Raw genomic sequence first — 26,044 nt, forward strand, 5'->3', positions numbered from 1 at the left:
ACAAAACTTAAGTCCAAATGGATCAAAGACCTCAGCATAAATACAGCCACACTGAACCTCTTATAAGAGAAATTGGGAGGTACCCTAGAACACATTGGCACAGAAGACCACTTCCTGAACATAACAGCAATATCACTGACACATAGCTGACAGATCTCCAAAATATACAAAGAACTCCAGAAGCTAGACACCAAAGCACCAAATAATCCAATTTTAAAATGGGGTACAGATCTAAAAAGTGAATTATCAACAGAAGAATCTCAAATAGCCAGAAAGCACTTAAGGAATTGCTCAACATACTTAGCCATCAGGCACACATGCAAATCAAAACAACTCTGAGATACCATCTAACATTTGTCAGAATGGCTAAAATCAAAACCACCAATGACAGTTTATGCTGGAGAGGATGTGGAGTAAGGGGAACACTCCTCCATTGCTGATGGGAATACAAACTTGTATAGCCCCTTTGGAAATCTGTATGGTGTTTCCTCAGAAAATTGGGAATCGATCTACATCAAGACCCAGCAATTCCATTCTTTTGTATATACCCAAAGGATGCACACTCATACCACAAGGGCTCTGCTAAACTATCTTCATAACAGCAACCTAAATGCCCCTCAATTGAAGAATGGATAAAGAAAATGTGGTACATATACACAATGAAGTACTACTCAGCAGTAAAAAAATGGCATCTTGAAATTTGAAGGCAAATGGATGGATCTGGAGGAAACCATCCTGAGTAAGGTAACCCATATACAGAAAGACAAACATAGTTTGTCCTCACTCATAAGTAGATATTAGACATAGAGCAAAGGATAGCCAGCCTACAATCCACAACCCCAGAGAAGCTAGGGAACAAGGAGGACCCTAAGAGAGACATACATAGACCCCAGAGAAGGGGAAAGGTACAAGAGCTCCTAAATAAATTGGGAGAATGGGGGAAGAGAATATGAGGCATCAGGAATGTGGAGTTGGGGGAAGGCAGAGAAGGAGGGAAAGGAAAGAGATATCTTGATAGAGGGAGTCATTATGGGCTTAAGGAGAAACAAGGCACTAGGGAAATTCCCAGTTTTCCAAAGGATGAACCCAACTAAGTATCTAAGCAAAAGTGGAGAGGTATTTAAATACCCTTCCACTATATTAAGATTGATAACTATCTGAAATGCCATAATAAAGCCTTCATCCAGTAGGTGATATCAACAGAAGCAGAGATCCACAGCTAAGCACTGGGTCAAACTCCTGGAATCCAGTTGAAGGCAGGGAGGAATGATGAGCAAAGGAGTCAAGACCATGTTGGGGAAACACACAGAAACAGCAGACCTGAGCAAGTGGGAGCACACAGATTCCAGAGTGACACCTAGGGAACCTGCATAAGTCGGAAATAGGGCCCCTGAACATGGGTGTCAGTTAGGGGGCTTGGAAAGTCTATAGGGCTGCTGTCAGGGGAACCAGTAATTATCCCTAGTGCATGAACTGGATTTTTGGAGCCCGTTCCATATGAAGGATACCTTGCACAGTCTCAATATATGGGAGGAGTGCCATGTTCCTGCCTCAAATGGCAGACTTTGATGAATCTCCACGGGAGGTCCCACCCTCACTGACGAGTGGATGGCAGGGTTAGGATGGAGAGGATGGGAGGGAGATTGAACTGGAATTGGTGTGTAAGATAAGATTCTTTTTATCTAGATTTAAAAAATCTCAACAACAACCAAAAATAAAAAGAATTAGAGACATGAAAAAATTACAAATTGTGAAAAAATTTGTGGTTCGCCCTGGTGAACCCAGAAAAGCCGCTCATAGCCAGGAAAATATGGTATTCAAGGTAAAACCCACACATGAACAAAGCATTAGAAACTGACGGTTACAGGACTCCTGAAGGTGTTTCATACAGAGAAGTCAGGAGTTGTGGGAATTAGGAGATGCTAAAATACAACAACCCCCCACTGAGCCAACACACCCAGGAACAGACAGTTATGGAAGATTGGGCTCATAATTGGTAAGTATTGACAGTGGCAATGAACTAAGTAAAGCCACAAAACCGAGTGTTGTGGTATATGCTTGCCATCCCAGTATTTTGGAGGTGAAGGTAGGAGAACTATTTCAAGGCCAGCCATCCCAACACTTAAAGTTCGAAGCCAGATCTCAATACATGCTACCCTGTCACAAAATTAAATCTGATAGCAATGCAAAGTAGCACACATGTCTAATCCCAGCACTTGATAGGCAGAGGCAGGGGGGGATCTCTGTGCACTCTGAACCATCCTGCTCTACATACAGAGTGCCAGGACAACCAGGCCTATATGTTACTGTATCTAAATAAATAAGCATCAAATACACAAATAGGAGCCAGGTAATTGAAGTGGCTGGAATTTGAAATCTTGTCCTAGGCTGTCCTCTGTCCCAGGAGCTAAGCCACAAGCAACAGGAAGGTACTGGGGAAGTGAGCTTAGAATCATTGAAAACAGGACAGGTGGGGCCCCTCTGGTCCAGATCTTGGTGATGGCAACTCATATCCCAATGAGAACAATGATGGGGTTGGAAATTGGAATGCTTGCCTGGCTCCATGTGGGCTTAGGTCAGCTGTTGCTAAGACGCTGCTCTTACTCTTGGGGACACAGCCCCAGGAGCCCCTGAATGCCTTTTACTTGGGAAAACAGAGGCCCACATGGTTCTCCTTAGACAAAGGCTCTGACAGCTTGCTAGCAGTAGTTTGTCTCTGTGTGTCTGTGTCTGTGTGTGAGCCTGTATATTCTTGTGCCCACTGGGCCATCTGATCTTCAGGACATGTATTTACTAGCAACTGTGTGCCAGCTTGTGGATGCTAGGATGCACACAGGGCTCTCTTCTGGAGCTGTAAGCATTCTTAGCCTTTTAGACATTCCACTAGCATAAAACTAACTTTTTGTGTTGGCTCTTTTTTAGGGAGGGGGCAGGGTTTCTCTGTGTAACCTTGGCTATCCTGGAACACACTCTGTAGACCAGGCTGGCCTTGAACTAGGAGATCCACCTGCCTCTGCTTCCCTAGTGCTGGGACTAAAGACATGTGCTAGCTTGCCTGGCTGGTTAAGATATTTGAGACCTAGTGTCCTGGAACTAATGATAGACTCAGACTCGATGCATAGCTAAGGACGACCTTCAAATCCTGAGCCTCCTGGCTCCATCTCACAAGTGCTGATATTGCAGGTATGGACCACTGTGCCTGGTTTTATTTAAAGACTTATTTGTTCTTAACTCTTAACTCTGTGTATATGTTGAGGGGGACAGTAGGCCAGAGAGCATAGGATTCCCTCGAGTTGGAATTATACGCAGTTAAGGAGCTGATCAACATGGGTATTGGGAACTGAATTTATCAGTTTTTGGAAAAGCAGTGTGAATTCTTAAGCACTGGGCAATCTCTCCAGCCCCCTGGGCCTTTTAATAATTCTAATTATTCTGAGTTCTGTGTGATGGGGAAGTCCTTCTGTATATATGTTTCTCTTATTGGTTGATGAATAAATCATCATCTGGCCAATGAGGCAGGAAGATAGGCAGGACTAGGAGGAGGAGAATTCTGGGAAAGGTTGGCAGAGAAGGGCCACTAGAACAGTCAACATGTAGGCTGCTCCCTCAGAGCTATCCATTCTCTCTCCTAGACCCCTCCCAGGTCTATATATAGAGATTTCTCTTCCTTCCCAAGAGGAGCTGCCTGCTAAGTTCTGGGCCTCTGTGACCTGGTCCCTCCTGTCTCTCAGCTCCTTCTGGAAGTCCCACATCTTCAAAGGTTTAAAACGGCAACAGGAAATTAAAAGGTCTAGAGGTGAGGATGTAAGGGTTGTCAAGGAGAAGCACCTTACAGAGGTCAACATAGATACCAAGAGGCTAGAGGTTACTACTACTATGAACCAGAACCTTGGGGAGGAAGAGCCTTACCCTGGAGACCTCGAAGGCTCCAGGAACCTAGATGTTTCAACTGTGGTGAAATGGGACATACTAAGAGAAATTGTAGACAAATGAATTCTAACAATGCCTCATATGGAAGGCCACTGCCTTCTGGATTGTGTAGAAGATGTGTAATAGCAGACACTGGACCAATGAATGTAGATCGACCAGGGACATACAAGGAAACCCCTTAAGGTCGGGAAACCCCGAGGGGGACCTCAAGAAGGCCCCCACATCGAGAAAGATCAGGACATTCCCAATAGCAGTGGAAGACAATCTCTCACAGGAACAATAGATAGTTATTTGCCTATTGTGAAAAAGATACTGCTCTAGATGGTAGTTTGAATAGTGATGAAGAATCAAGTGTGAATGGACAAAATGAGAAATGCATATTTTGGCAAGCTTCTTTTAATGATAAAAGGCCTCAGTTGAACGTGAAAATTAATAATAAAGTTATTTCTGGCTTAGTGGACACTGGGGCGGATGTAACTATTATTACTCAAAAGTCTTGGCCTCAGAAATGGCCTCTTAGAGAGGCAAATGTACAATTTTTAGGAATTGGAACTCTATCTAGAGTTCGACAGAGTGTTAACTCAGTGGTCTGCATTGGACCGGAAGGACAGAAAGGGATACTGAAACCATACGTGGCAGATATAGCTATAAATCTCTGGGGTTGTGATCTCTTACAGCAATGGAATACTCAGATTAATATTCCTCCAGTGTCAGATACAAATTATGTACAATCTTTAGATAGTAGAAAAGATCTGGTAAGACGCTATGGAAAACGGTTACCAACCATCCATGCTGTACAGAAACTAGGTACAAATGATGGACCTTCAGAGGAGCCAAAGGCCCTGCCATTGAAGTGGCTTACAGATGAACCAGTTTGGGTAGGACAATGGCCTATGACCTTTGAGAAGCTAGAGGCTTTAGAAAAGTTAGTACAGGAACAGCTAGACGCTGGACATATAGAGGAATCTACCAGTCCTTGGAATTCTCCTGTATTTGTCATCAAAAAGAAGTCAGGTAAGTGGAGAATGCTGACAGACCTGAGAGCTATAAATAAGGTAATTCAACAATGGGCTCTCTGCAACCTGGAATGCCATTACCTTCCTTAATACCTAAAGGATGGCCTATCATAGACATTGATCTAAAAGACTGTTTTTTCACAATACCGTTACAGGAAAATGATAGAGAAAAATTTGCAGTTACTGTACCAACTCTTAGTAATTCACAGCCAGTTAGGAGATATCAATGGAGGGTTTTGCCACAAGGAATGCTAAATAGTCCTACTTTGTGTCAACACTTTGTACAGCAACCTTTGGAAAGAATTCGTAAGAAATTTTCAGAATCCCTTGTTTATCATTACATGGATGATATTCTTTTATCAGATTCTAAGAAGGAAACTTTGGAATGTATGTTTGAAATGTTGAAGGGAGTTCTGCCTCATTGGGGATTACAGATTGCCCCAGAAAAGATACAAAGAGGAGATTCTATTAACTATTTAGGTTACAAGATAGACTTACAGAGAATCAGACCTCAAAAGGTACAAATTAGGAGAGATCGTTATCAAACTCTTAATTCTCTTCAGAAATTATTAGGGGAAATTTCTCAATTACAGACGATTATTGGTGTAGAAGGACATGACTTAAACCATTTAAAAATGGCCCTTACAGGTAATAAGGACCTAAACAGTCCGAGAATATTATCTGCTGAGGCAGAAAAAGAGTTACAATGGGTAGAAAACAGAATATTGGATGCACATGTAGATCGGATAAACCTTGATTTAGACTGTATTCTGGTTATCTTGCCATCCAGAGAATACCCTTCTGGAATTCTGATGCAGAGGGAAGACACTATATTGGAATGGATATTTCTGCCACATAAACAGAATAAAAAGTTAAAGACATATATAGAAAAGATTTCTGATTTGATTTTAAAGGGTAAATTAAGACTTCGTCAGCTGACTGGAAAAGATCCAGCAGAAATTATAGTACCTTTAACTAATGAAGAAATTTCCTCCTTATGGAAGGATAATGAATATTGGCAAATAGCTCTTACTGACTTTTTGGGAACAATTAGCAACAACTATCCCAAAACTGATAGAATTAAATTCATAAAAAAGACAGTCTGGATTCTTCCATGTATTGTAAGATAAGAAACTCCCATTTCTGGAGTTCTTACCTTCTACACTGGTGCCCACAAATCAGGTAAGGCAGGTTATAAAGCAGGTGAGGTAAGTAAAGTAGTTCAAAGTCCATATACATCTGTACAGAAGGCAGAATTATATGCAATTCTCATGTACTTATGGATTTTACAGAACCTTTTAATATAGTTACTGATTCTCAGTATTCAGAGAGAGTCGTGTTACATATTGAGACTGCAGAATTTGTTCCTGATAATACGGAATTAACTTCTCTGTTTTTACAATTACAGGAAACTATCAGAAACAGAATTAATCCTATATACATTACACATATCAGATCCCATACGGGTCTGTCAGGCCCACTAGCACAAGGCAATGATGAGATTGATCGTTTATTAATTGGAAGTGTGTTAGAAGCCTCAGAATTTCATAAGAAACATCATGTAAATAGCAAAGGTTTGAAAAAGGACTTCTCTATCACTTGGCAACAAGCCAAGGATATAGTGAAAAATTGTCCTACTTGTTCCTTTTATAATCAAACTCCATTGCCAGCAGGTTGTAATCCTAAGGGCATTCAGAGAAATGAGGTTTAGCAGATGGATGTCTTTCACTTTGCAGAGTTTGGAAATTTGAAATATGTGCATCATACTATAGACACATTCTCAGGGTTCCAATGGCCTACTGCTCTTAACTTTGAAAAAGCTGATTCTGTTATTACACACCTGCTAGAGGTGATGGCAGTTGTGGGTATACCTGCACAAATAAAAACTGACAATGCTCCAGCATATGTCTCTACAAAATTGGAACAATTTTTCAAATATTATAACATAAAGCATGTTACTGGTATACCACACAATCCTACAGGACAAGCAGTGGTTGAGAGATCTAATAGAACACTTAAGGAGATGCTCAACAAACAAGCTTGGAAGACTAAACCCCCCAAACATAGGTTGCATAATGCTTTATTAACACTAAACTTTCTTAATGCCAATGAAAAAGGACAAACAGCTGCAGAAAGACACTGCACTACGGAGAAAACTGCTGAACTCAATCAGCCGGTATACTTCAAAGATGTACTAACCTCTGTATGGAAACCAGGAAATGTGTTACTTTGGGGTAGGGGTTTTGCATTAGTTTCCACAGGAGAAGAAAAACTTTGGATACCATCAATGTTGATCAAGATTCGAGTGGAAAAGGAAAAACCTCTCGACGAGGACAAATGACAGGTATTCTACTAAGGTATATCTTATAAACTAAATAGAAACCTCCCAAAGGAAAGGGAAGTGTTTTGCTTTTATCTTCACAGGAAAACTCATCTTCAAAAGGCAAAGGACACTGCATGGGTAGATACTTAAGAAAAAAAGGTAGCTATAACCATCAAATAGAAGGAATGTGCCATACGGTAAACTTTACAGCTGTCTCTCAAAAAACTCTATTTCTCTTTATTTCCTAGTCCCTATTCAATTAAACCAATGCTGGATTTAGAGGTGGATTTGGCTTTCCTCCTCTAAAATCCAAGCACGTTATTTAACTAAACTTTAGTGTTTCTGTGTTGTATCAAGAAGCCAATTGATGTAATACAGAATAAAAGAAGAATTTGGGGACTGTCTTTGTCTTTTCTTGGATCTTTCTCTCAAGGTGTACACCCTCTCCTAATTGTTATGCTCTCAAGGTTGCATTCCCCAGCATGTGTACATACACAAGCAAACATTTCTCTGCTAATTGTTTGTGTCTGAGTCCCACACAGCCAATGAAGACCCGCCTGAACAGCAATCCCTGGACCCCCTGGAAAGAAAATGGGCCACACCTCCTCGACTGCACTGGATCCAACTTGCTCCATTTCAACTGACACTCCGGCCAGAGGTTCGGGTACTGACTTCAATCAAGTTGAGGATTTCAAGTGAGATCTTCAATCAAGTGAATCCCATCTAACATGGACTGGATACAATTCATTTGAGACTTTCACTATACTATCATTTTCTTCCTACAGTACCCCACATGACTATCATCGTCCCATTTCAGCAGGAAGTAACTCGGAGGATCCTATGCCCCCTTTCCCCATTGTTGTCACTTAGTATAGTGTATATACCTAGTTAGGGATAGCTTCCTATTGTTTATTGTTGGGATTGGAAGGAGGTGTTCAGTCTTGGACACCTCTTTCAGATGACTTTAGGATTTAGTTAACATAGATAGTTAGGAAGTGACATAAGCAGATTGTTGTATCTTCTGATATTTTACCTGTATGATTGGTAATATTGGATACTTTACACTGTTAAGTTTTAATCCTCTTTTAGACTAAAAGGGGAATTGTAGGGGAAGCTGTAGCCATGCCTACTTAGGGGCTGACTACAGGTGTGCCTGACCACGCTTGTGAGGGCGTTTTCAGAGTGACTTAGTGTGACTGCGTTTTCTCTTTGGCTTTCTCTTTGCTTCTTGCTGTATAGACCTCTACCACGCCGGCTGGCTAGGTTGCTCTGTAAGTAAGGCTTTTCCCTATTAAATACCCTTATATTTCTACCTGACTCCGTATTGGTAATTTCCCACTATAAACTCCCACCCAGGTGAGTTAACAACACACCTGAAAGCTCTAGAACAAAATGAAGCAAACTCACCCAGGAGGAGTAAATGCCAGCAAGTAATCAAATTGAGGGCTGAAATCAATAAAATAGAAACAAAGAAAACAATACAAAGAATCAATGAAATGAAAAGTTGGTTCTTTGAGAAAATCAACAAGGTAGACAATTCTTATCCAAACTAACCAAAAGGCAGAGATTACTCAAAAAGTATTCAATAAAATACCTGCAAACTGAATCCAAGAACGCATCAGAAAAGTCATCCACTGTGATCAAGTAAGCTTCATCCCAAAGATGCAGGGATAGTTCAACATACGAAAATCTGTCAACGTAATCCACCATATAAACAAACTGAAAAAAAAACCTACATGTTTATTTCATTATATTCTGAAAAAGCCTTCTCCAAATCTAACACCCCTTCATGATGAAAACATCAAGGATAAAAGGAACATACCTAAACATAATAAGTCAATATTCAAAAAGTCAACAGCCAACATCAAACTAAATGGAGAGAAATTTAAAATGAATCCTCTAAAGTTTCCTTGTATATATTCAATAGTATACTTGAAGTTCTAGCTAGAGCAATAAGACAACACAAGGAGACAAAGGGGATACAAATTGAAAGGAAGAAGTCAAACTTTCACTATTTGCAGGTGATAAGATAGTTTACATAAGTGACCTGAAAATTCTACCAGGGAACCCCTAGAGCTCATTACCAGCTTCAGTAAAGTGGCAGGATACAAGATTAACTCAAAAAATCAGTAGCTCTCCTATATATAAAGGATAAACCAGCTGAGAAAGAAATCAGTGAAACATCACCGTTCACAATAGCCACAAACAACATAAAATATGTTGGGGTAACTCTTACAAGTGAAAGACTTGTATGACAAGAACATTAAGTCTTTAAAGAAAGAAATTAAAGAAGATACCAGAAAATGTAGGATTAACTAGCAAAACTGGCAATCTTCTCTAAAGCAATCTACAGATTCAATGTGATCCCCATCAAAATCCCAGCACAATTCTTCCCAGACCTTGAAAGAACAATACTCAACTTCATATGGATAAACAAATAAAAATCAGGATAGCTAAAACAGTCCTGTACAAGAAAGGATCATCCAAGGGCATCACCATCCCTGACTTCAAGATATACTATAGAGATAGAGTAATGAGAACAGCGTGGTATTTGCACAAAAACAGACAGGTGGACAAACGTTATCGAATTGAAGACCCTGATATAAATCCACACACTTATGACCACCTGATTTTTGTCAAAGAAGCTAAATTTATACAACGGAAAAAGAAAGCATCTTCAACAAATAGTGCTGACATAACTGGATGCTGACATGTAGAAGATTGCAGATAAATCTCTGTCTACTGCCAGGCAGGAAACTTAAGTCCAAATGGATCAAAGACCTCAGCATAAATCCAGCCACACATAACCTCTTATAAGAGAAAGTTGGAGGTACCCTTGAACACATTGGTACTGGAGACCACTTCCTGAACATAACCCCAAGAGCACAGACACATACCATACAGATCCCAAAATATACAAAGACTACAAGAAAGTAGACACGAAAATACCAAATAATCCAATTTTGAAATGGGACACATAGAGAATTCTCAACAGAAGAATCTCAAATGGCCAAAAGGCACTTAAGGAATTGTTCAACATCCTCTTTTAGAGAATATTGATCCCACCTCCCTGTCATAAATCCCTTATTTTAGACTTCAACCCTGCATCTCAGCTATTGAATAACTCTTTGCCTGACCACTTTGGAGAATGCTGCTTGTTTTGTGTCTCTGGGTTAAACTCACAACCATCATTTGTGACCTCACCAGTTGTCTGATTAGACTATCTCACCTTGCCTCTCATTGGTTGCTCTAAACCAAAGAGCACATCATCCCTTATTTCTCCCAAACCTCTCTTTGGTATCATAGACTGTTTTAATTCATCAGGAGCACAACTTGTGGGCACTCTGGATTCTGCAGACTGCAATAATACCATACCCTTAATAGTACCACCCAGCCCCCTATGTCCAAATCATTCTCAATGCATCAATTCTCTGCTACAAGACAAGATCTTTCAACTCTAGATATATAGACCCAATTACTGTTCTGCCTGTTCTGTCCCAAACCATTTGCCCCAAATAAAAACAAATAGACTTATGTTAATTATTAACTGTTTGTTCGATGGCTTAGGCTTCTTTCTGTCTAGCTCTGTCATAATTATTAACTCATAACTATTAATCTGTGTATTTCTACATGGGCTTATCTTAACAGAGAAAGCCAGTGGTCCTATCTTCTCAATAGCTACTTATTGTCTCCCTGGTGGATTATCTCTCCTTTCTCTCCCAGAATTCTCCTCGTCTGTTAGGCCTACCTATATATACTTCCTGGCTGGCTACTGCACAGAGTTTCATTAATCAACCAATAAGAGAAACCTATACAGGAGGACATTCCCCCATCATCTCCTCTTTTATGTCTAAATAAAAAGAAAGCTTTTAACTTTAAAATAGTAAAATTATATGTAACAAAATAGTTATCTAGCAAGAACTATAGTTAAAAATATTTAGTCCATTAACATTTAGCAAAATTTATAGAAAATATTCTATCATCCAACCTATCTTTGTGAGTCTAAAGTTTTATGTGTAACTTTTCTTTTATCATAACTAAGGAAAACCAAAACTATCTGTCTTCAACTCCATCAAAGATCACAGAAGGATAATTTATAAACTCTAGAATTGACAGGGACATCTCACTGCCTGGACAGACACCCAAAGTTATTGTGTAATGTTGTGGCATCCATCTTCAGCCTATAGGTCTAGGGTGTCTATCAGACCTCTCAGGGAAGTAGGAAATTTGAAACTGCCCCACCTGTATTGGCAGATTGGCAATTTGTCAGTCATTTGTCTCTGTGTCCTGCAGAATGTCTGGCAGATTCTTCCATGAAGCAGGAACCCTGCAGAACTGCCCCATCTTGTTTTTTCAAGTTCAGCAGTCACTTTCCTGTGGGTCCTTCCTGTCCATTTTATACAGCATAATGTCAAACAGTCCAGGCAAGAGCAGTTTCTTGCCCAAATGGCTATTTCTACCATATTGAAAGCAAACTCTCCATAATGAGTCTCCTCAAAGTCCTTCATAATAAACCTTTTTAAATGCCATATTCTGTAGGTCTTTAATGCTGGCAAACATATTTATTAGTGAAGCCAAACTCGAAGAAATCCCAGAACACCGAGAGGATTACAAGCATCCAATATCATGATGGATTGCCCAAAGATTTTCTGCATGTCTCCAAAAGAAATATGAAAAAAACCCTTGCTATTCTCCAAATGTCCTTAGGATTACACCCTGCTGGCAATGGAACTTGATTATACAACAAACAGGTAAGACAGTTTCTCACTGTCTCCTTGACTTGTTGGCAAGTGATAGAAAAACCCTATTTTAAGTCTTTGCTATTTACATTGTGTTTCTTATGAAATTCTGAAGCTTCTAGCACATTTCATATTAATAAATGATGAATTTCATTATTGTCTTGTGCTAGTGGGCCTTAAACACCAGTATGAGATCTGATGTGTGCTATATATATGAGATTGGTCCTGTTCATGATTGTTTGTTATTTTGTTGTTGTTGTTGTTTTTCTTTTTTGTTGTTTGGTTTTTATAGACAGGGTTTATCTGTGTAGCTTTGGAGCCTATCCTCGAACTCACTCTGGAGTCCAGGCTGGCCTCAAACTCACAAAGATCTGCCTGCCTCTGAATCCCGAGTGCTGGGATTAAAGGCATGGGCCACCAATTCCAGGCTTGATTGTTTCTTGTAATTGTATAAACAGTGAAAATAATTCTGTTTCCTCAGGATCAAATCCAGCAGTCTCGATGTGTAAAATGGCTCTCTCTGCATATTGAGAATCAGAAACTATATTGAGAGGCTCCGTGAAATCCATAAGTACCATAAGAATTGCCTATAATTCTGATTTCTGTTCAGAGTTATACAGACTGTGAACTACTTTACTTATCTCTCCTGATTTATATCCTACCTTTCCTGATTTGTTGGCATCAGTGTAAAAGGTAAGAACTCCAGGAATAGGTGTTTTTTTACAATATGTGGAAGGATCTGGATTGTCTTTTTATGAATTTAATTCTGCCAGTTTTGGGATGATTATTGGTAATTTCCCCAAAAAGTTAGTAAAAGCTGCCTGGCAGTATTCATTGTCCTTCCATAAGGAGGAAATTTCCACATTAGCTAAAGGTCATATAATTTCTCTTGGGTCCCTTCCAGTCAGTTGACGAAGTCTTAATTTGCCTTTTAGAATCAAATCAGAAATCACTCCTATGTATGTCTTTAGCTTTTTATTCTGTTTATGTGGCAGAAATATCCATTCTAATATAATATCTCCCCTCTGTATCAGAATCCCTGAAAGGTATTCTCTGGATGGTAAAATAACAAAATTACAGTCTAAATTAGGGTCCACACTGTCTACATGCACATCCCGTATTCTCCTTTCCACCCATTGTAATGCTTTTTCTGATCCAACTGATAATATGCATGGACTATTTAAAACATTGCTGCCTTTTAGGGGCATTTTAAATTCTTTAAGTCATGTCCTTCTATTCCAATTGTTGTCTGTAGTTGAGAAATTTCCCCCAGCAATTTCTGTAGGTCATTTAGAGTTTGATAACAATCTCTTCTAATTTATACTTTTTGCAACCTGATTTTTTGTAAGTCTATTTTATAACCTAAATAATTAGTAGAATCTCCTCTTTATATCTTTTCTGGGTCAATCTGTATTCCCAACGAGGAAGAACTTCCTTCACTGTCTCAAATATCCGTTCTAATGTTTCCTTCTTAGAATCAGACAATAATATGTCATCCATATAATGATATACTGTGTTGTGTAGAAATTTCTTATGAATTATCTCCAAAGGATTTTGTACAGAGTCCTGACACAAGGTAGGACAATTTAACATTACCTGTGGCAAAATCTTCCACTGAAATCTCTTAACTGGCTGTGAATTATTATAAGTGGGCACTGTGAATGCAAATTTTCCCTATCCTTTCCTTGTGACAGTATAGTGAAGAAGCAATCCTTTAGATCAATGACTATGATCGGCCATTGATGGGGGAGGTCCTTCTGTGTACATGCTTGACTTATTGGTTGACAAATACAGTACTGTTGGAGCTGGAGATATGGCTCAGTGGTTAAAAGCACTGACTCTTCTTCCAGAGGTCCTGAGTTCAATTCTCAGCAACCACATGTTGGCTTACAACCACCTTGAGTGAGAAGACTGTATACATAATAAATAAATAAATAAAATCTTAAAAAATAAAGTACTGTTGGCCAATGAAGAAGCAAGTTAGGCAGGACTAGGAGTCAAGGAGGATTCTGGGAAACATAGTAAAAAGAAGTCTTGTGATAGAAGCAGGAAATGACATGGCAGGCAGTCTCATATATAAGCAGCAACAAACAGGAGTCGCTCTCTTCTTCGTCCTACTGATCTTTTGCTCTTGCTCTTCCTCCTCCTCTCTGTGGAGCTGTCATATGAGCCCAGGAAGACAGGATGCCTTCTGCTGGCATCCTCCATAATCTTATGATTATGGTTGATATTTAAGAGTGAGCTAGCAGATGAGTAATCCTAGTCATTGGCCAGCAGCATTGTAACTAATATAATTCTCTATGTATTATTTGGAGCCTTTACGTGTCAGCGGGCAGAACTTGGGCAGCCTGGCAGAAAGTGCCCCCGTGGCTGGCAGGGCTTGGGCAGCTTTAATGTAAAGACTTATAGTTACAGTCCATACTTTAGGAATCAAGGAAGGCAAAGGCATTCCATGCTGTAGAGTGCCCATAGGCTGAATTAGTTTAGTGATGGCTCTCAGGTCTGCCAGCATCCTCCATTTACCAAACTTGTTTTTGATAACAAATACAAGAGGATTCTAAGGGTTGGTAGTTTCTTCTATATGCCTAGCGTGTAGCTGTATAGCCTGGATGGTTGGTATCTATTTTTCAAATGCCTTACTAGCCGGGCATTGGGGGCACACACCTTCAATACCAGCACTCAGGAGGCAGAGGCAGGCAGATCTCTGTGAGTTTGAGACCAACCTCGTCTAAAAGAGCTAGTTCCAGGACAGCCTCCATAGCCACAGAGAAACCCTGTCTCGAAAAAACAAAACAAAACAAAACAAAACAAAACCCCCAAAACAAGAAACAAAAACAAAAACAAAAACTCAAATGCCTTACTATATTTTGTCTACCATATAGAGGTTGTGTATTTGCATCTGATACTTGAGGAATGTCAATCTGGGTATTCCATTGCTTTAAAAGGCAATGACACCAGAGATACCTTTTGATATGTTACATATGGCTTTAAACTTCCTCTCTGTCCTTCAGGTCCAATGCAGACAACCCACCTAACCCTCTGGCATACTCTAGATAGAGTCCCAATCCCTAAAAATGGAACATTCACCTCTTTTATGGGCCATCTCTGACTTTTGGGTTTTAATAGTCACTTCCTCCCCAGTGTCCACCAAACCAGTAATAACTTTATTATTTATTCTTACTTTCAACTGAGGGCTCTGACCCTTTACAGAAGTTTGCCAAAATATGCGGTTTTTGTCTCTTCCAGTCACGTTCAATTCCTCCTCACTAACCAAACTATCATCTAGAGTGGTACTATTCACTACAATAGGCAGTGTACTATGTATTTGTCCTGTAAGAGATTGTCCTTCACAGTGACTGGGAATGACAGGATCTTTCTTGGTCTGGGGTCTTTCAAGAGGTCCCTCAAGGAGTTTCCCAATTGTAACAGGTTTGCTTGTATATCTCTGGTCGGTCTATATTCAATGGTCGAGTGTCTGCCCTTACCACATCTGCATAATCCAGGAGGTGGAGGCCTTCTATATGAGACATTGTTGGAATTTACTTGCCTACAGTTTCTCCTAATGTGTCCTCTTCTGCCACAGTTAAAACATCTGGTATCCTGATGCCTTCTCGACTGACCCCCTGGGGATAGCTCTTCCTACCTAAGTTCCTGTTTCATTACAGTTAGAACATCTGGCCTATTGGTGTCTTTTTAGACCTTTGGGGTTTGCTTCTGATTCCCTTTAAGACATTTAGCCTCTTGGTGTCTTTTTAAACCTTTTGAGATTGCCTCTCCTACCCAAGCTTCTGTATCTTGGACATTATATTTGAGTTTAGTTGTATGCAAGGCCCACTATTCCAGTGGTTCTGATCTGATCTTTAAAGGCAAAGGTATCCTTTTCATAGTGAATTTGCATTTTCAAGAGCTAGAGATTTTATGAGTATTTTTCTAGAGTCTGAATCTGCTACCTGTAACTCTACTGCTCTGGATAACTTCATAAAATGTCAGCGAACGGTTCTGTGCTCTGTTCTCCTTCTTAGACCCTTGTTACATAAGCCTGACCATGCCCACCGGGTGTAGCCACCAGTACCTCAAAACAGGGTTTCTCCCTTTAGCCTCCCTCCTGGGACGTTCCCTCCGGATAAATGCCATGTGTCGTTTGTTGTCCAGCGTGATTTTGAGGTTTTGCTTGGCTCCCAACTACCAGGATACCTTTCCATCCAAGCTGTAATAGTTACACTATCCACTTTCAGATCTAGGTTTAGGATTTAGTCTCCCAGATAGAAGCTATAAATGTCAGGACACTCAGAAACAAACTCCTTCCAGGAATACTGAATGGATATTGGAGTCATGGCTCAGATGTAGAGCCCCTGCCTTGACCCGCCCCTGAGGAGCTATGTGGATGAGGTTTCTGTTCCACATTGTCCAACAGCAGTTTAGTGCCAAATAATCTCCCATAGGTTTGTATTAATTATGAACTGTTTGGCTGATGGCTCAGGCTTCGTTGGCTAGCTCTCTCTTAATTATTAACCTGTTTCTTGTTTTAATTTGAGAAAGGGTTTATCTGTGGCTAGGAGGCTGTCCTGGAAATAGCTCTTGTATACCAGGCTGCACTCAAACTCACGGAGGTCCACCTCCCTCTGCTTCCTGGGTGCTGGACCTAAAGGCTGCCACCACCACCACCACCACCACCACCACCACCCACCACCACCACTCAATAATCTGTTTCTACTAATATATGTATCCTCACTTGGTCTGGCTTACCAGTGATGCTAGGCCTCTTTCTTCCTCAGCAGTTACATGGCGTCTCTCTGGTGACTCTGTGTTCCTTTTGTCAGCATTCTGCTAGTATGGGCACCCCGCCTATGCTTCTGCCTTGCCACATCCTGCCTGTCCATTGGCCAAAACAGCTTTATTCCTCAACCAAAAAGAGAAACATATATTCACACCCCACAGAAGGACATCACCACCGGAGCTGGGCATATGTGTATATCAACAGTATCATTCCCATGTCTAGCATGCTAGAGGCATTGAAATTTAACCTCACCACAGGAAAAATATGAATTGAAATCTAGTGTTCTAGTTACTGTATTATTGCTGTGAAGAGACACCACGACCAAGGCAACTCTGATAAAAGAAAGCATTTTATTAGGGGTTGATTAAACTTTTAGAGGGTTAGTCCATAATCATCATAGGGGAAACAGGCAATGTGCTGGAGCAGGAGCTGAGCGATTTACATCCTGATCCTCAGGCAGCAGGCAGAGAGAGAAACTGGATCTGCCATGGAATTTGAAACTTCCATGCCCACCTTCAGTGACCCATCCCCAACAAGCCCCCACCTCCTAATCCTTCTCTAACAGTTCCACTAAGTAGGACCAAGCACTCAAACATAGGAACCTATAGGGGGCTATTTTAATTCCACGACCACAGCAGGATCAATCAGTACACCTGTGTCTATGCTTGAGTTGGGCAAGGAAGAAATTCTAGGAATTGTCCAGCACTTCTCACACCTCTGGGGTCTCTACTCCCCTGCCCTGTTAACTCCCTGAAGAGGCAGTTTGGGAACTCAGCCAGAAGAAGAGTGTGAGAGTGGAATTCTGGTAATTTTCCTCTGAAAAACAGGGAGCTGTGAATTTTCAGGTCTTTCTTTGAAGCTACAGATGTATTTGTAGGTCAGTCAAGGCACCCTGGGTAGAGAACTTATCAAATTCTTGGGGGTCATTATCCCCAGGCAACTCATACATATTCACTAATGTGTCTATGTTGAAGGGCATAGATGCCCAGGGAGGCTGGACCAGCCCCAGGTTGCTTTGGTAGATGTCCAAAAGCTCAGAATGTTCTACATACTTCCTTACAGAGGCACCAGACTCTTCAGGTTGCTTTGCTCCAATTGTCTTCCATGATTCCTGGTTACTGTCTGAGCCCCTGGTACTCAGTAGCTGAGCAGAGTCAGCCTTGGGTGCAAAGACCTCATTATCTTTTAGGGATTTCTCCTGCATGGATGCTACTCCTCTCACTGTCTTGTCCTGGTTGGATGGTGCACCCATCTCTCTTGGTGCCTGGTTGGATGATGCACCCATATCTTTTGGAGTCTGGTTGGATGATGGACCCATCTCTCTTGGTGTCTGGTTGGATGATGCATCCCTCTCTTTCATGGCCTGCTTGGATGACACTCTTTTCACCCCCTTGGCATCGTTGGATGATTGTTTTCTCACTGTCTTGCCCTGGTTGGATGAGGCACCCTTCTCTCTTGGTGCCTGTTTGGTGGTGCACCAATCTCCCTTGGTGCCGGGCTGGATAATGCATCCCTGTCTATCTGGGCCAGATTTGATGATGCTTTCTTCACCCTCTTGTCTTGGGTGGATGATAAACTTCTCACATGCTTGGCCTACTTGGATGATGATTTTCTGACCTCCTTGGCCTGGTTGGATGATGTATCCATTTCTCTAGATGCCTAGTTAGATGATGCATTTATCTCTCTCAGTAACTGGTTCAATAATTTATCCAACTCTGCCAATGCATGGCTGGTTGATACTGCCATCTCTCTCGGTACCTGGTTGGATGATGTATCTGTGTCTCTTGATGCCTGGTTGGATGATGCATCCACATCTCTCAGTGCCTTGTTGGATGATGCATCCATCTCTCTTGATGCCTGGTTGGATGTCTCACCCATCTCTTTCAGTGCCTGGTCCAATAATGCTTCCATCTCTCTCAGTGCTTGGCTGGATGATGCATCCATCTCACTCGGTGGCTGGTTGGATGATGGACCCATCTCTCTTGGTCCCTGGATGGATGATACTTTTCTCACTGTCTTGGCCTGGTTGGGTGATGCACATATCTCTCCTGGTGGCTGGTTGGATGATGGAGCCATTTCTCTTGAAGCCTGTTTGGATAATGCATCCATCTCTCTTGCTGGCTGGTTGGATGCTGTACCCATCTCTGTTGGTTTCTGGTTGGATGATGCATCCATCTCCTTTGAAGCCAGTTTGGATAATGCATCTCTCTCTCTTGATGACTGGTTGGATAATGCACCCATCTGTCTCAGTGCATGGTTGGATGTCTCACCCATCTCTCTCAGTGCCTGGTCCAATAATGCTTCCATCTCTTTCAGTGCTTGGCTGGATGATGCATCTATCTCGCTCGGTGGCTGGTTGGATGATGGACACAACTCACTTGGTCCCTGGCTGGATGATACTTTTGGACGTATCTCTCTTGGTGCCTTGTTGAATGATGGACCCATCTCTCTAGGTGACTGGTTGGATGATACTTTTCTCAATGTCTTGGCCTGGTTGGGTGATGACCGTATCTCCCTTGATGCCTGTTCTGATAATGTATTCATCTCTCTTGGTACCTGTTTGAATGATGCACCCATCTCACTTTTTGCCTGGTTGGATGATGTAACCATCACTCTTGGTATCTGGTTGGATGATACATCCATCTCTCTTGATGCCTGGTTGAATGACTCACCCATCACTCTCAGTGCCTGGTCCAATAATGCTTCCATCTCTCTCAGTGCTTGGCTGGATGATGCATCCATCTCGCTCGGTGGCTGGTTGGATGATGGACCCATCTCTCTTGGTCCCTGGTTGGATGATACTTTTCTCACTGTCTTCGCCTGGTTGGGTGATGCCCGTATCTCCCTTGATGCCTGTTCCGATAATGTATTCATCTCTCTTGGTACCTGTTTGAATGATGCACCCATCTTTCCTGAATCCTGGTTGAATAATGCACCCATCTCACTTTTTGCCTGGTTGGATGATGTAACCATCACTCTTGGTATCTGGTTGGATGATGCATCCATCTCTCTTGATGCCTGGTTGGATGACTCACCCATCACTCTCAGTGCCTGGTCCAATAATGCTTCCATCTCTCTCAGTGCTTGGCTGGATGATGCATCCATCTCACTCGGTGGCTGGTTGGATGATGGACCCATCTTTCTTGGTCCCTGGTTGGATGATACTTTTCTCACTGTCTTGGCCTGGTTGGGTGATGCCCATATCTCCCTTGATGCCTGTTCCGATAATGTATTCATTTCTCTTGGTTCCTGTTTGAATGATGCACCCATCTCACTTTTTGCCTGGTTGGATGATGTAACCATCACTCTTGGTATCTGGTTGGATGATACATCCATCTCTCTTGATGCCTGGTTGGATGACTCACCCATCACTCTCAGTGCCTGGTCCAATAATGCTTCCATCTCTCTCAGTGCTTGGCTGGATGATGCATCCATCTCGCTCGGTGGCTGGTTGGATGATGGACCCATCTCTCTTGGTCCCTGGTTGGATGATACTTTTCTCACTGTCTTCGCCTGGTTGGGTGATGCCCGTATCTCCCTTGATGCCTGTTCCGATAATGTATTCATCTCTCTTGGTACCTGTTTGAATGATGCACCCATCTTTCCTGAATCCTGGTTGAATAATGCACCCATCTCACTATTTGCCTGGTTGGATGATGTAACCATCACTCTTGGTATCTGGTTGGATGATGCACCCATCTCTCTTGATGCCTGGTTGGATGACTCACCCATCACTCTCAGTGCCTGGTCCAATAATGCTTCCATCTCTCTTAGTGCTTGGCTGGATGATGCATCTATCTCGCTCGGTGGCTGGTTGGATGATGGACCCATCTCTCTTGGTCCCTGTTTGGATGATGCAGCTATCTCTGTCAGTGCCTGGTTGGATGACACACCCATTTGTCTTGGTGTCTGATTGGATGATGCATCATTCTTTTTCAGTGGCTGGTTGGATGGTGCATTTCTCTGTCTCTTGGCATGGTTGGATGATGCCCCCATCTCTCTTAGTGCCTGGTTGGATGACGCACCCATCTCTCTTGGCCCCTGGTTGGATGATGCTTTTCTCGCTCTCTTGGCCTGGGTGGACGATGCATCCATCTCTCTTGGTGGCTGGTTGGATGATGCCGCCATCTCTCTTAGTGTCTGGTTGGATGACGCACCCATCTCTCTTGGCCCCTGGTTGGATGATGCTTTTCTCGCTCTCTTGGCCTGGGTGGACGATGCATCCATCTCTCTTGGTGGCTGGTTGGATGATGCACCCATTTGTCTTGGTGGCTGATTGGATGATGCATCCATCTTTCTCAGTGGCTGGTTGGATGGTGCATTTCTCAGTCTCTTGGCATGGTTGGATGATGCAGCCATCTCTCTCGGTGCCTGATTGAATAATGCAATCATCTCTCTTGGTCCCTGGTTGGATGACACACCCATCTCTCTCAGTGCCAGGTTGGATGGTGGACCCTTCTCTCTCGGTATATGGTTGGATGATGCTTTTCTCACTCTCTTGGCATGGTTGGACGATGCATCCATTTCTCTTGGTGGCTGGTTGGATGATGCCGCCATCTCTCTCGGTGACTGGTTGAATAATGCAATCATCCCATCTGGTCTCTGGTTGGATGATGGACCCATCTCTCTTTGTTCTTGGTTGGATGATGCACCCCTCTGTCTTGGTGGCTGGTTGGATGATGCCGCCATCTCTCTCAGTGACTGGTTGAATAATGCAATCATCCCATCTGGTCCCTGGTTGGATGATGGACCCATTTCTCTTGGTGCTTGGTTGGATGATGCACCCATCTGTCTTGGTGGCTGATTGGGTGATGCATCCATCTTTCTCAGTGGCTGCTTGGATGTTGCATTTCTCAGTCTCTTGGCATGGTTGGATGATGCACCCATGTCTCTCAGTGCCTGGTTGAATAATGCATCCATCTCTCTTGTTCCCTGGTTGGATGATGCAGCCATCTCTCTCGTTGCCTGGTTGAATAATGCAATCATCTCTCGTGGTCCCTGGTTGGATGACACACCCATCCCTCTCAGTTCCAGGTTGGATGGTGGACCCTTCTCTCTCAGTATATGGTTGGATGATGCTTTTCTCACTCTCTTGGCCTGGTTGGACGATGCATCCATCTCTCTTGGTGGCTGGTTGGATGATGCCGCCATCTCTCTTGGTCCCTGGTTGGATGATTCTTTTCTCTGTCTCTTGTCCTGGTGGGATGATGCACCCATCTCTCTTGATGCCTGGTTGGATGATACTCCTTTCACTACCTTGACCCACCTGGATTCCTCCAGAGATGAGCTTCCATGATGGTTTTGCTGCTGTGTCTGAAGTTTGTCTCTTTGATTTCTAAACCACATCTGAGAAAAAGAAACATTGGTATCAATTCTTTTTTAAAAACCTTTCATCTTTTTTTTATAAATTTTATTTATATAACAAATAATCTTGTGCATTTTCAGTGGGTTTTTTGGATTATTGAGACCTGGTTTCTCTCTAGGTTGGAGACTGTCCTGGAATTCTCTTTTAAGACCACTCTGTCCTCGAATCACAGAGATCACCGTGCCTCTGCCTCCTGGGTGCTTCTATTAACAGCTACCAATGCCCGGCCTGGTTTTTTCTTTTTTGTTTTTTGATGGGTCTTTGTTTCGGTTTTGGTTTTAGTTTTGTTAATATGAAACAATGATGGGGAAAGTACTTCTGTGTATGTTTATCTTATTGATTGTTTAATAAAGTTCTGTTTGGCCAATGAAACAGCAAGTTAGAAAGGACTAAGAGTCAAAGAGGATTCTGGGAAATGTAGTAGAGAACAGGTGTTCCAGGCCGTAAGTGACATAGCAAGGAGACTCATTTAAGCATAGGAGAAACAGGAAGGACCCCTTTTTCCCCTCCGCCCCTGCTCCAGTAGCACAATGTGATCCACCGGCAAGGAGGGATGCCAAAAGGTGTTCAATAAGATAAGTCTTATAAAATATATAGATGTATGATAGTTAAGACTAAACTAACAGATGAGAATCCTAGTCATTGGCCAAGCAGCACTGAACCTAATACAAGTTTCTGTCTATTCATTTGGGCCCTGACTCACCGGGTAGCTGGCATAAAGCTCACACATGGAGGTGGGGCTCAGGCAGCATTTGGCAGAAAGATTTATCGTAACAATACAATCTTATTTTATGTATCAATCCAAGTTTCCTCTCCCAACCATCCTCCCATGCCTCCCACAGACACTGCATCCCATCCCTATCCCATTAGCCATCCTCGTTTTTTTTTTTTTTTTTGGTTTTTCGAGACAGAGTTTCTTTGTGTAGCTTTGGAGCCTATCCTGGCACTTGCTCTGGAGACAGGCTGGCCTCGAACTACAAGAGATCAGCCTGCCTCTGCCTCCCCAGTGTTGGGATTAAAGGCATGTGCCACAAACGCCCAGCACCCAACCACTTTTTAAAAGATACTTTAACATGTACCTTATATGTTATATGTTATGTTATATATGTTATAATATTCTGATATATGTGATTTGCTGAATAAGGGTTTTTACGAGCTCTACTGGAACTATGTAGACCAGGATGTCCGGGACTTCACAGAGATCCCCTTGCCCTTTCCTCCTGGGTGCTGGGATTGAAGATGTGCACCACCATGCCTGTTTTTTTCTTGTTATTTTTAATTATGTTTCTGTCAACATGCAGTGTCCTTGGAGAACTGAGGAGGGCATTAGATCCCCTCAACCTGGAGTTACAGATGGCCGTGAGCCACCATATGGGTGCTGGGAATTAAACCCATATCTTTTGCAGCAATAGCCACTGCAATACTCTTAACCACTGAACCACGTGTCCAACTCCAGAAATTCATCTCTTATTCATTTATTTTTTGAGAACGGAAGAGTAGATTCTGTGCCAGGGATAGAACTCAAGACTTTGTGCATTCAAGGCAGTCACTCTTCCAAAGGAGCCCATTACCATTAGCCTGACAGCAGGTTAATTAAGGGACAGGTGCAGAGGAGACATGGAGGATCCTCAGGATTGTGGTTTGGGTGTTAGAAGCTAGTTACTAATCGCCTCAGGATTAGCTAAATATGTTTTCTAGCCTTTCCTATCCTGGGTCTTGGAAGGTAGGTGGTGTGGGACTCTCAGTGGCCACAACAGGGAGCATTATCCAACCCCAGCTCACAAGACACTAAGACAGTTCAGAACATCAAGGACGATATTCTGGGCCATATTATGGGCCACTTTGGAGGTAGAACCATGAAGGTAGAAGTTCAGGGTCATCCATAGCTATATAAATTTGAGAACAATGTGGGCAAAATATATGTTTTATCAACACAACACAAGAGAATATAGAAAGCAACCCCTTTAAGTATGGTACTTATTTTTTTATCCGTGTGGGCTGTGGTCAGAGAGGCTTCCGTGGGAACTGCAGATATTGTATTTATAATCTTCTAGGGGAGTCTTAGTGTACTACAAACAAATGTGTGCCCATGAAATAAAACCATCCATGCCTGGGTAATACCACTGTCAATGAAGAAGAACTGTTAAAAAACGTTGAAAAAAGGCCAGGCAGAGGCAGTGCATGCCTTTAATCCCAGCACTCAGAAGGCAGAGACAGGCAGATCTCTGTGAGTTCAAGGTCAACTCTGGTCTACAGAGTGAATTCCAGGACAGACTCCTAAGCGACAGAGAAACTATTTTAAAAAAACATTGAAGTTACACCTTTAATCCCAACACCCAAGAGAGACAGAGGCAGGCAGATCTGTGAGTTGAAGGCTAGCCTGGTCTACAAAGTGAGTTCCGGGGACAGCTAGGACTGTTACAAAGAGCAACCCTGCTGGAAAAAGAAAAATGAAGCTATTTAAAGTGAGGCTTTGGGGTCTTCACCTTTAATCCTAGTACTCCAGAGGCTGAGGCCGGACTAACTCTGTATCTTCTGGGACAGCCTGATCTACATAGTAAATTCAGTAAGCCTGTCTCAAGAATAAAGTAATACCAATTCCTCCTTGAAAATCAGGCATGGGCCTGATTATGACTCTAATCCCAGCACTTTCGAAAGTGGAAGATCCATCTGCAGATCAAGACTAGCGTTAGATTCAAGAGATGGTCTCTCATCAAACTGAAAGGGTCAGGTGGTGGTTGTGCACTGGAGAGGCAGTGGCAGGTGGGTCTCTTTGAGTTCAAGACCAGACTGCTCTACAGAGTGAGTTCCAGGACTCCCAGGTCTACACAGAGAAACCCTGTCTCAAAGAAACAAAAACAAAAACAAAAAAACTGCAAAGGAAGGGGGCCCAACTGGAGAGATAGCTCAGTGGTTAGGAGGACCTGCTCTTCTTGCAGAGGACTCAGGTTCCACTCCTAGCACCCACCACCTGTAATTGGCTCTGTGAGATATGACAACCTCTTCTGGCCTCCTCAGGCACCAGGAATACACATGGTGCACATACAAACAAGTGGGCATACACATAAATAAAATAATCTTAAAACTTGAACTGACAACATCAAAGCCTAGTAGATGCCTTTCTTAGCTGACTACCGTAAGTGACTCTTAAACACAAACCTTCACCACCGTGTCCTTAAGCTGGAGTCTTGAAGCCAGATCTTGCCTTTCTTCCTTGGATGGGAACATGTTGCTATCGAAGGCCTCTTGGAGGACCCCAATTTGTTCTGGGCTGAGTATGGTGGAGTAAGGAAGGTCATGACGTGTCTGTCCTGCTGAAGAGAGAGGTAAGAACACTTGTTTTAAAATGTTTTGCTTGGCTGATTTTGTTTCGTGTTTGGTTTATTTTTCAAGACAAGTGTAGCTCTACATGTGCTAGAACTTTCTCTGAAGACAGGCTGGCTGGAATTCTTAGGGATCCACCTGCCTCTGTCTCTGCCTTGCCTCCCAAGTGTCGGGATTAAAGGTAAGCATCACCACCACTAGGCACATTTTAAAAATTCTCAAAATACAATCAGGGCAGTGGTGGCGCATATCTTTAATTCCAGCATTCAAGAGGCAGAATGTCCTTGTCTTGAAAAAAATCAAATTAAATAAATAAAATCCCTAAATTGCATTCTTTTATTTCTTCTTCTTTGCGCATACACATACCACAGAACACAGGTAGAGGTCAGAAGACAACACGCAGATGTTGGTTCTACCCTTCCTACCATATGAATTCCAAAAAACCCAATTCAGGTCACCAGCCTTGGTGGCAACACAATTACTTACATGTTATCTCACCCCTTTTATTTTTAAATATCCCAGTGTTGGCAGAGCATGGCAGTACATGCCAAAGATACAGCACTTGGGAGG

General features: G+C 42.3%; 1 protein-coding gene across 1 annotated transcript in view; it reads right to left on the bottom strand.

Moving 5' to 3' along the window:
* The window catches only part of LOC118239348 (platelet binding protein GspB-like), a 48,001-nt gene extending 22,623 nt beyond the window's left edge, over window positions 1-25,378 (bottom strand). The window contains exons 1-3 of the mRNA XM_035449489.1: window positions 25,310-25,378; window positions 18,544-22,131; window positions 17,677-18,247 (exon numbers count right to left, since the gene is read on the bottom strand). Coding sequence (XP_035305380.1) covers window positions 17,677-18,247; window positions 18,544-22,131; window positions 25,310-25,378 — 4,228 coding nt within the window. The remainder of the gene's footprint in view (window positions 1-17,676; window positions 18,248-18,543; window positions 22,132-25,309) is intronic.
* Window positions 25,379-26,044: the final 666 nt, after the last annotated feature.

This window comes from Cricetulus griseus, chromosome 9 (assembly GCF_003668045.3).
Source record: "Cricetulus griseus strain 17A/GY chromosome 9, alternate assembly CriGri-PICRH-1.0, whole genome shotgun sequence".
Classification (NCBI taxonomy): Eukaryota; Metazoa; Chordata; class Mammalia; order Rodentia; family Cricetidae; genus Cricetulus; species Cricetulus griseus.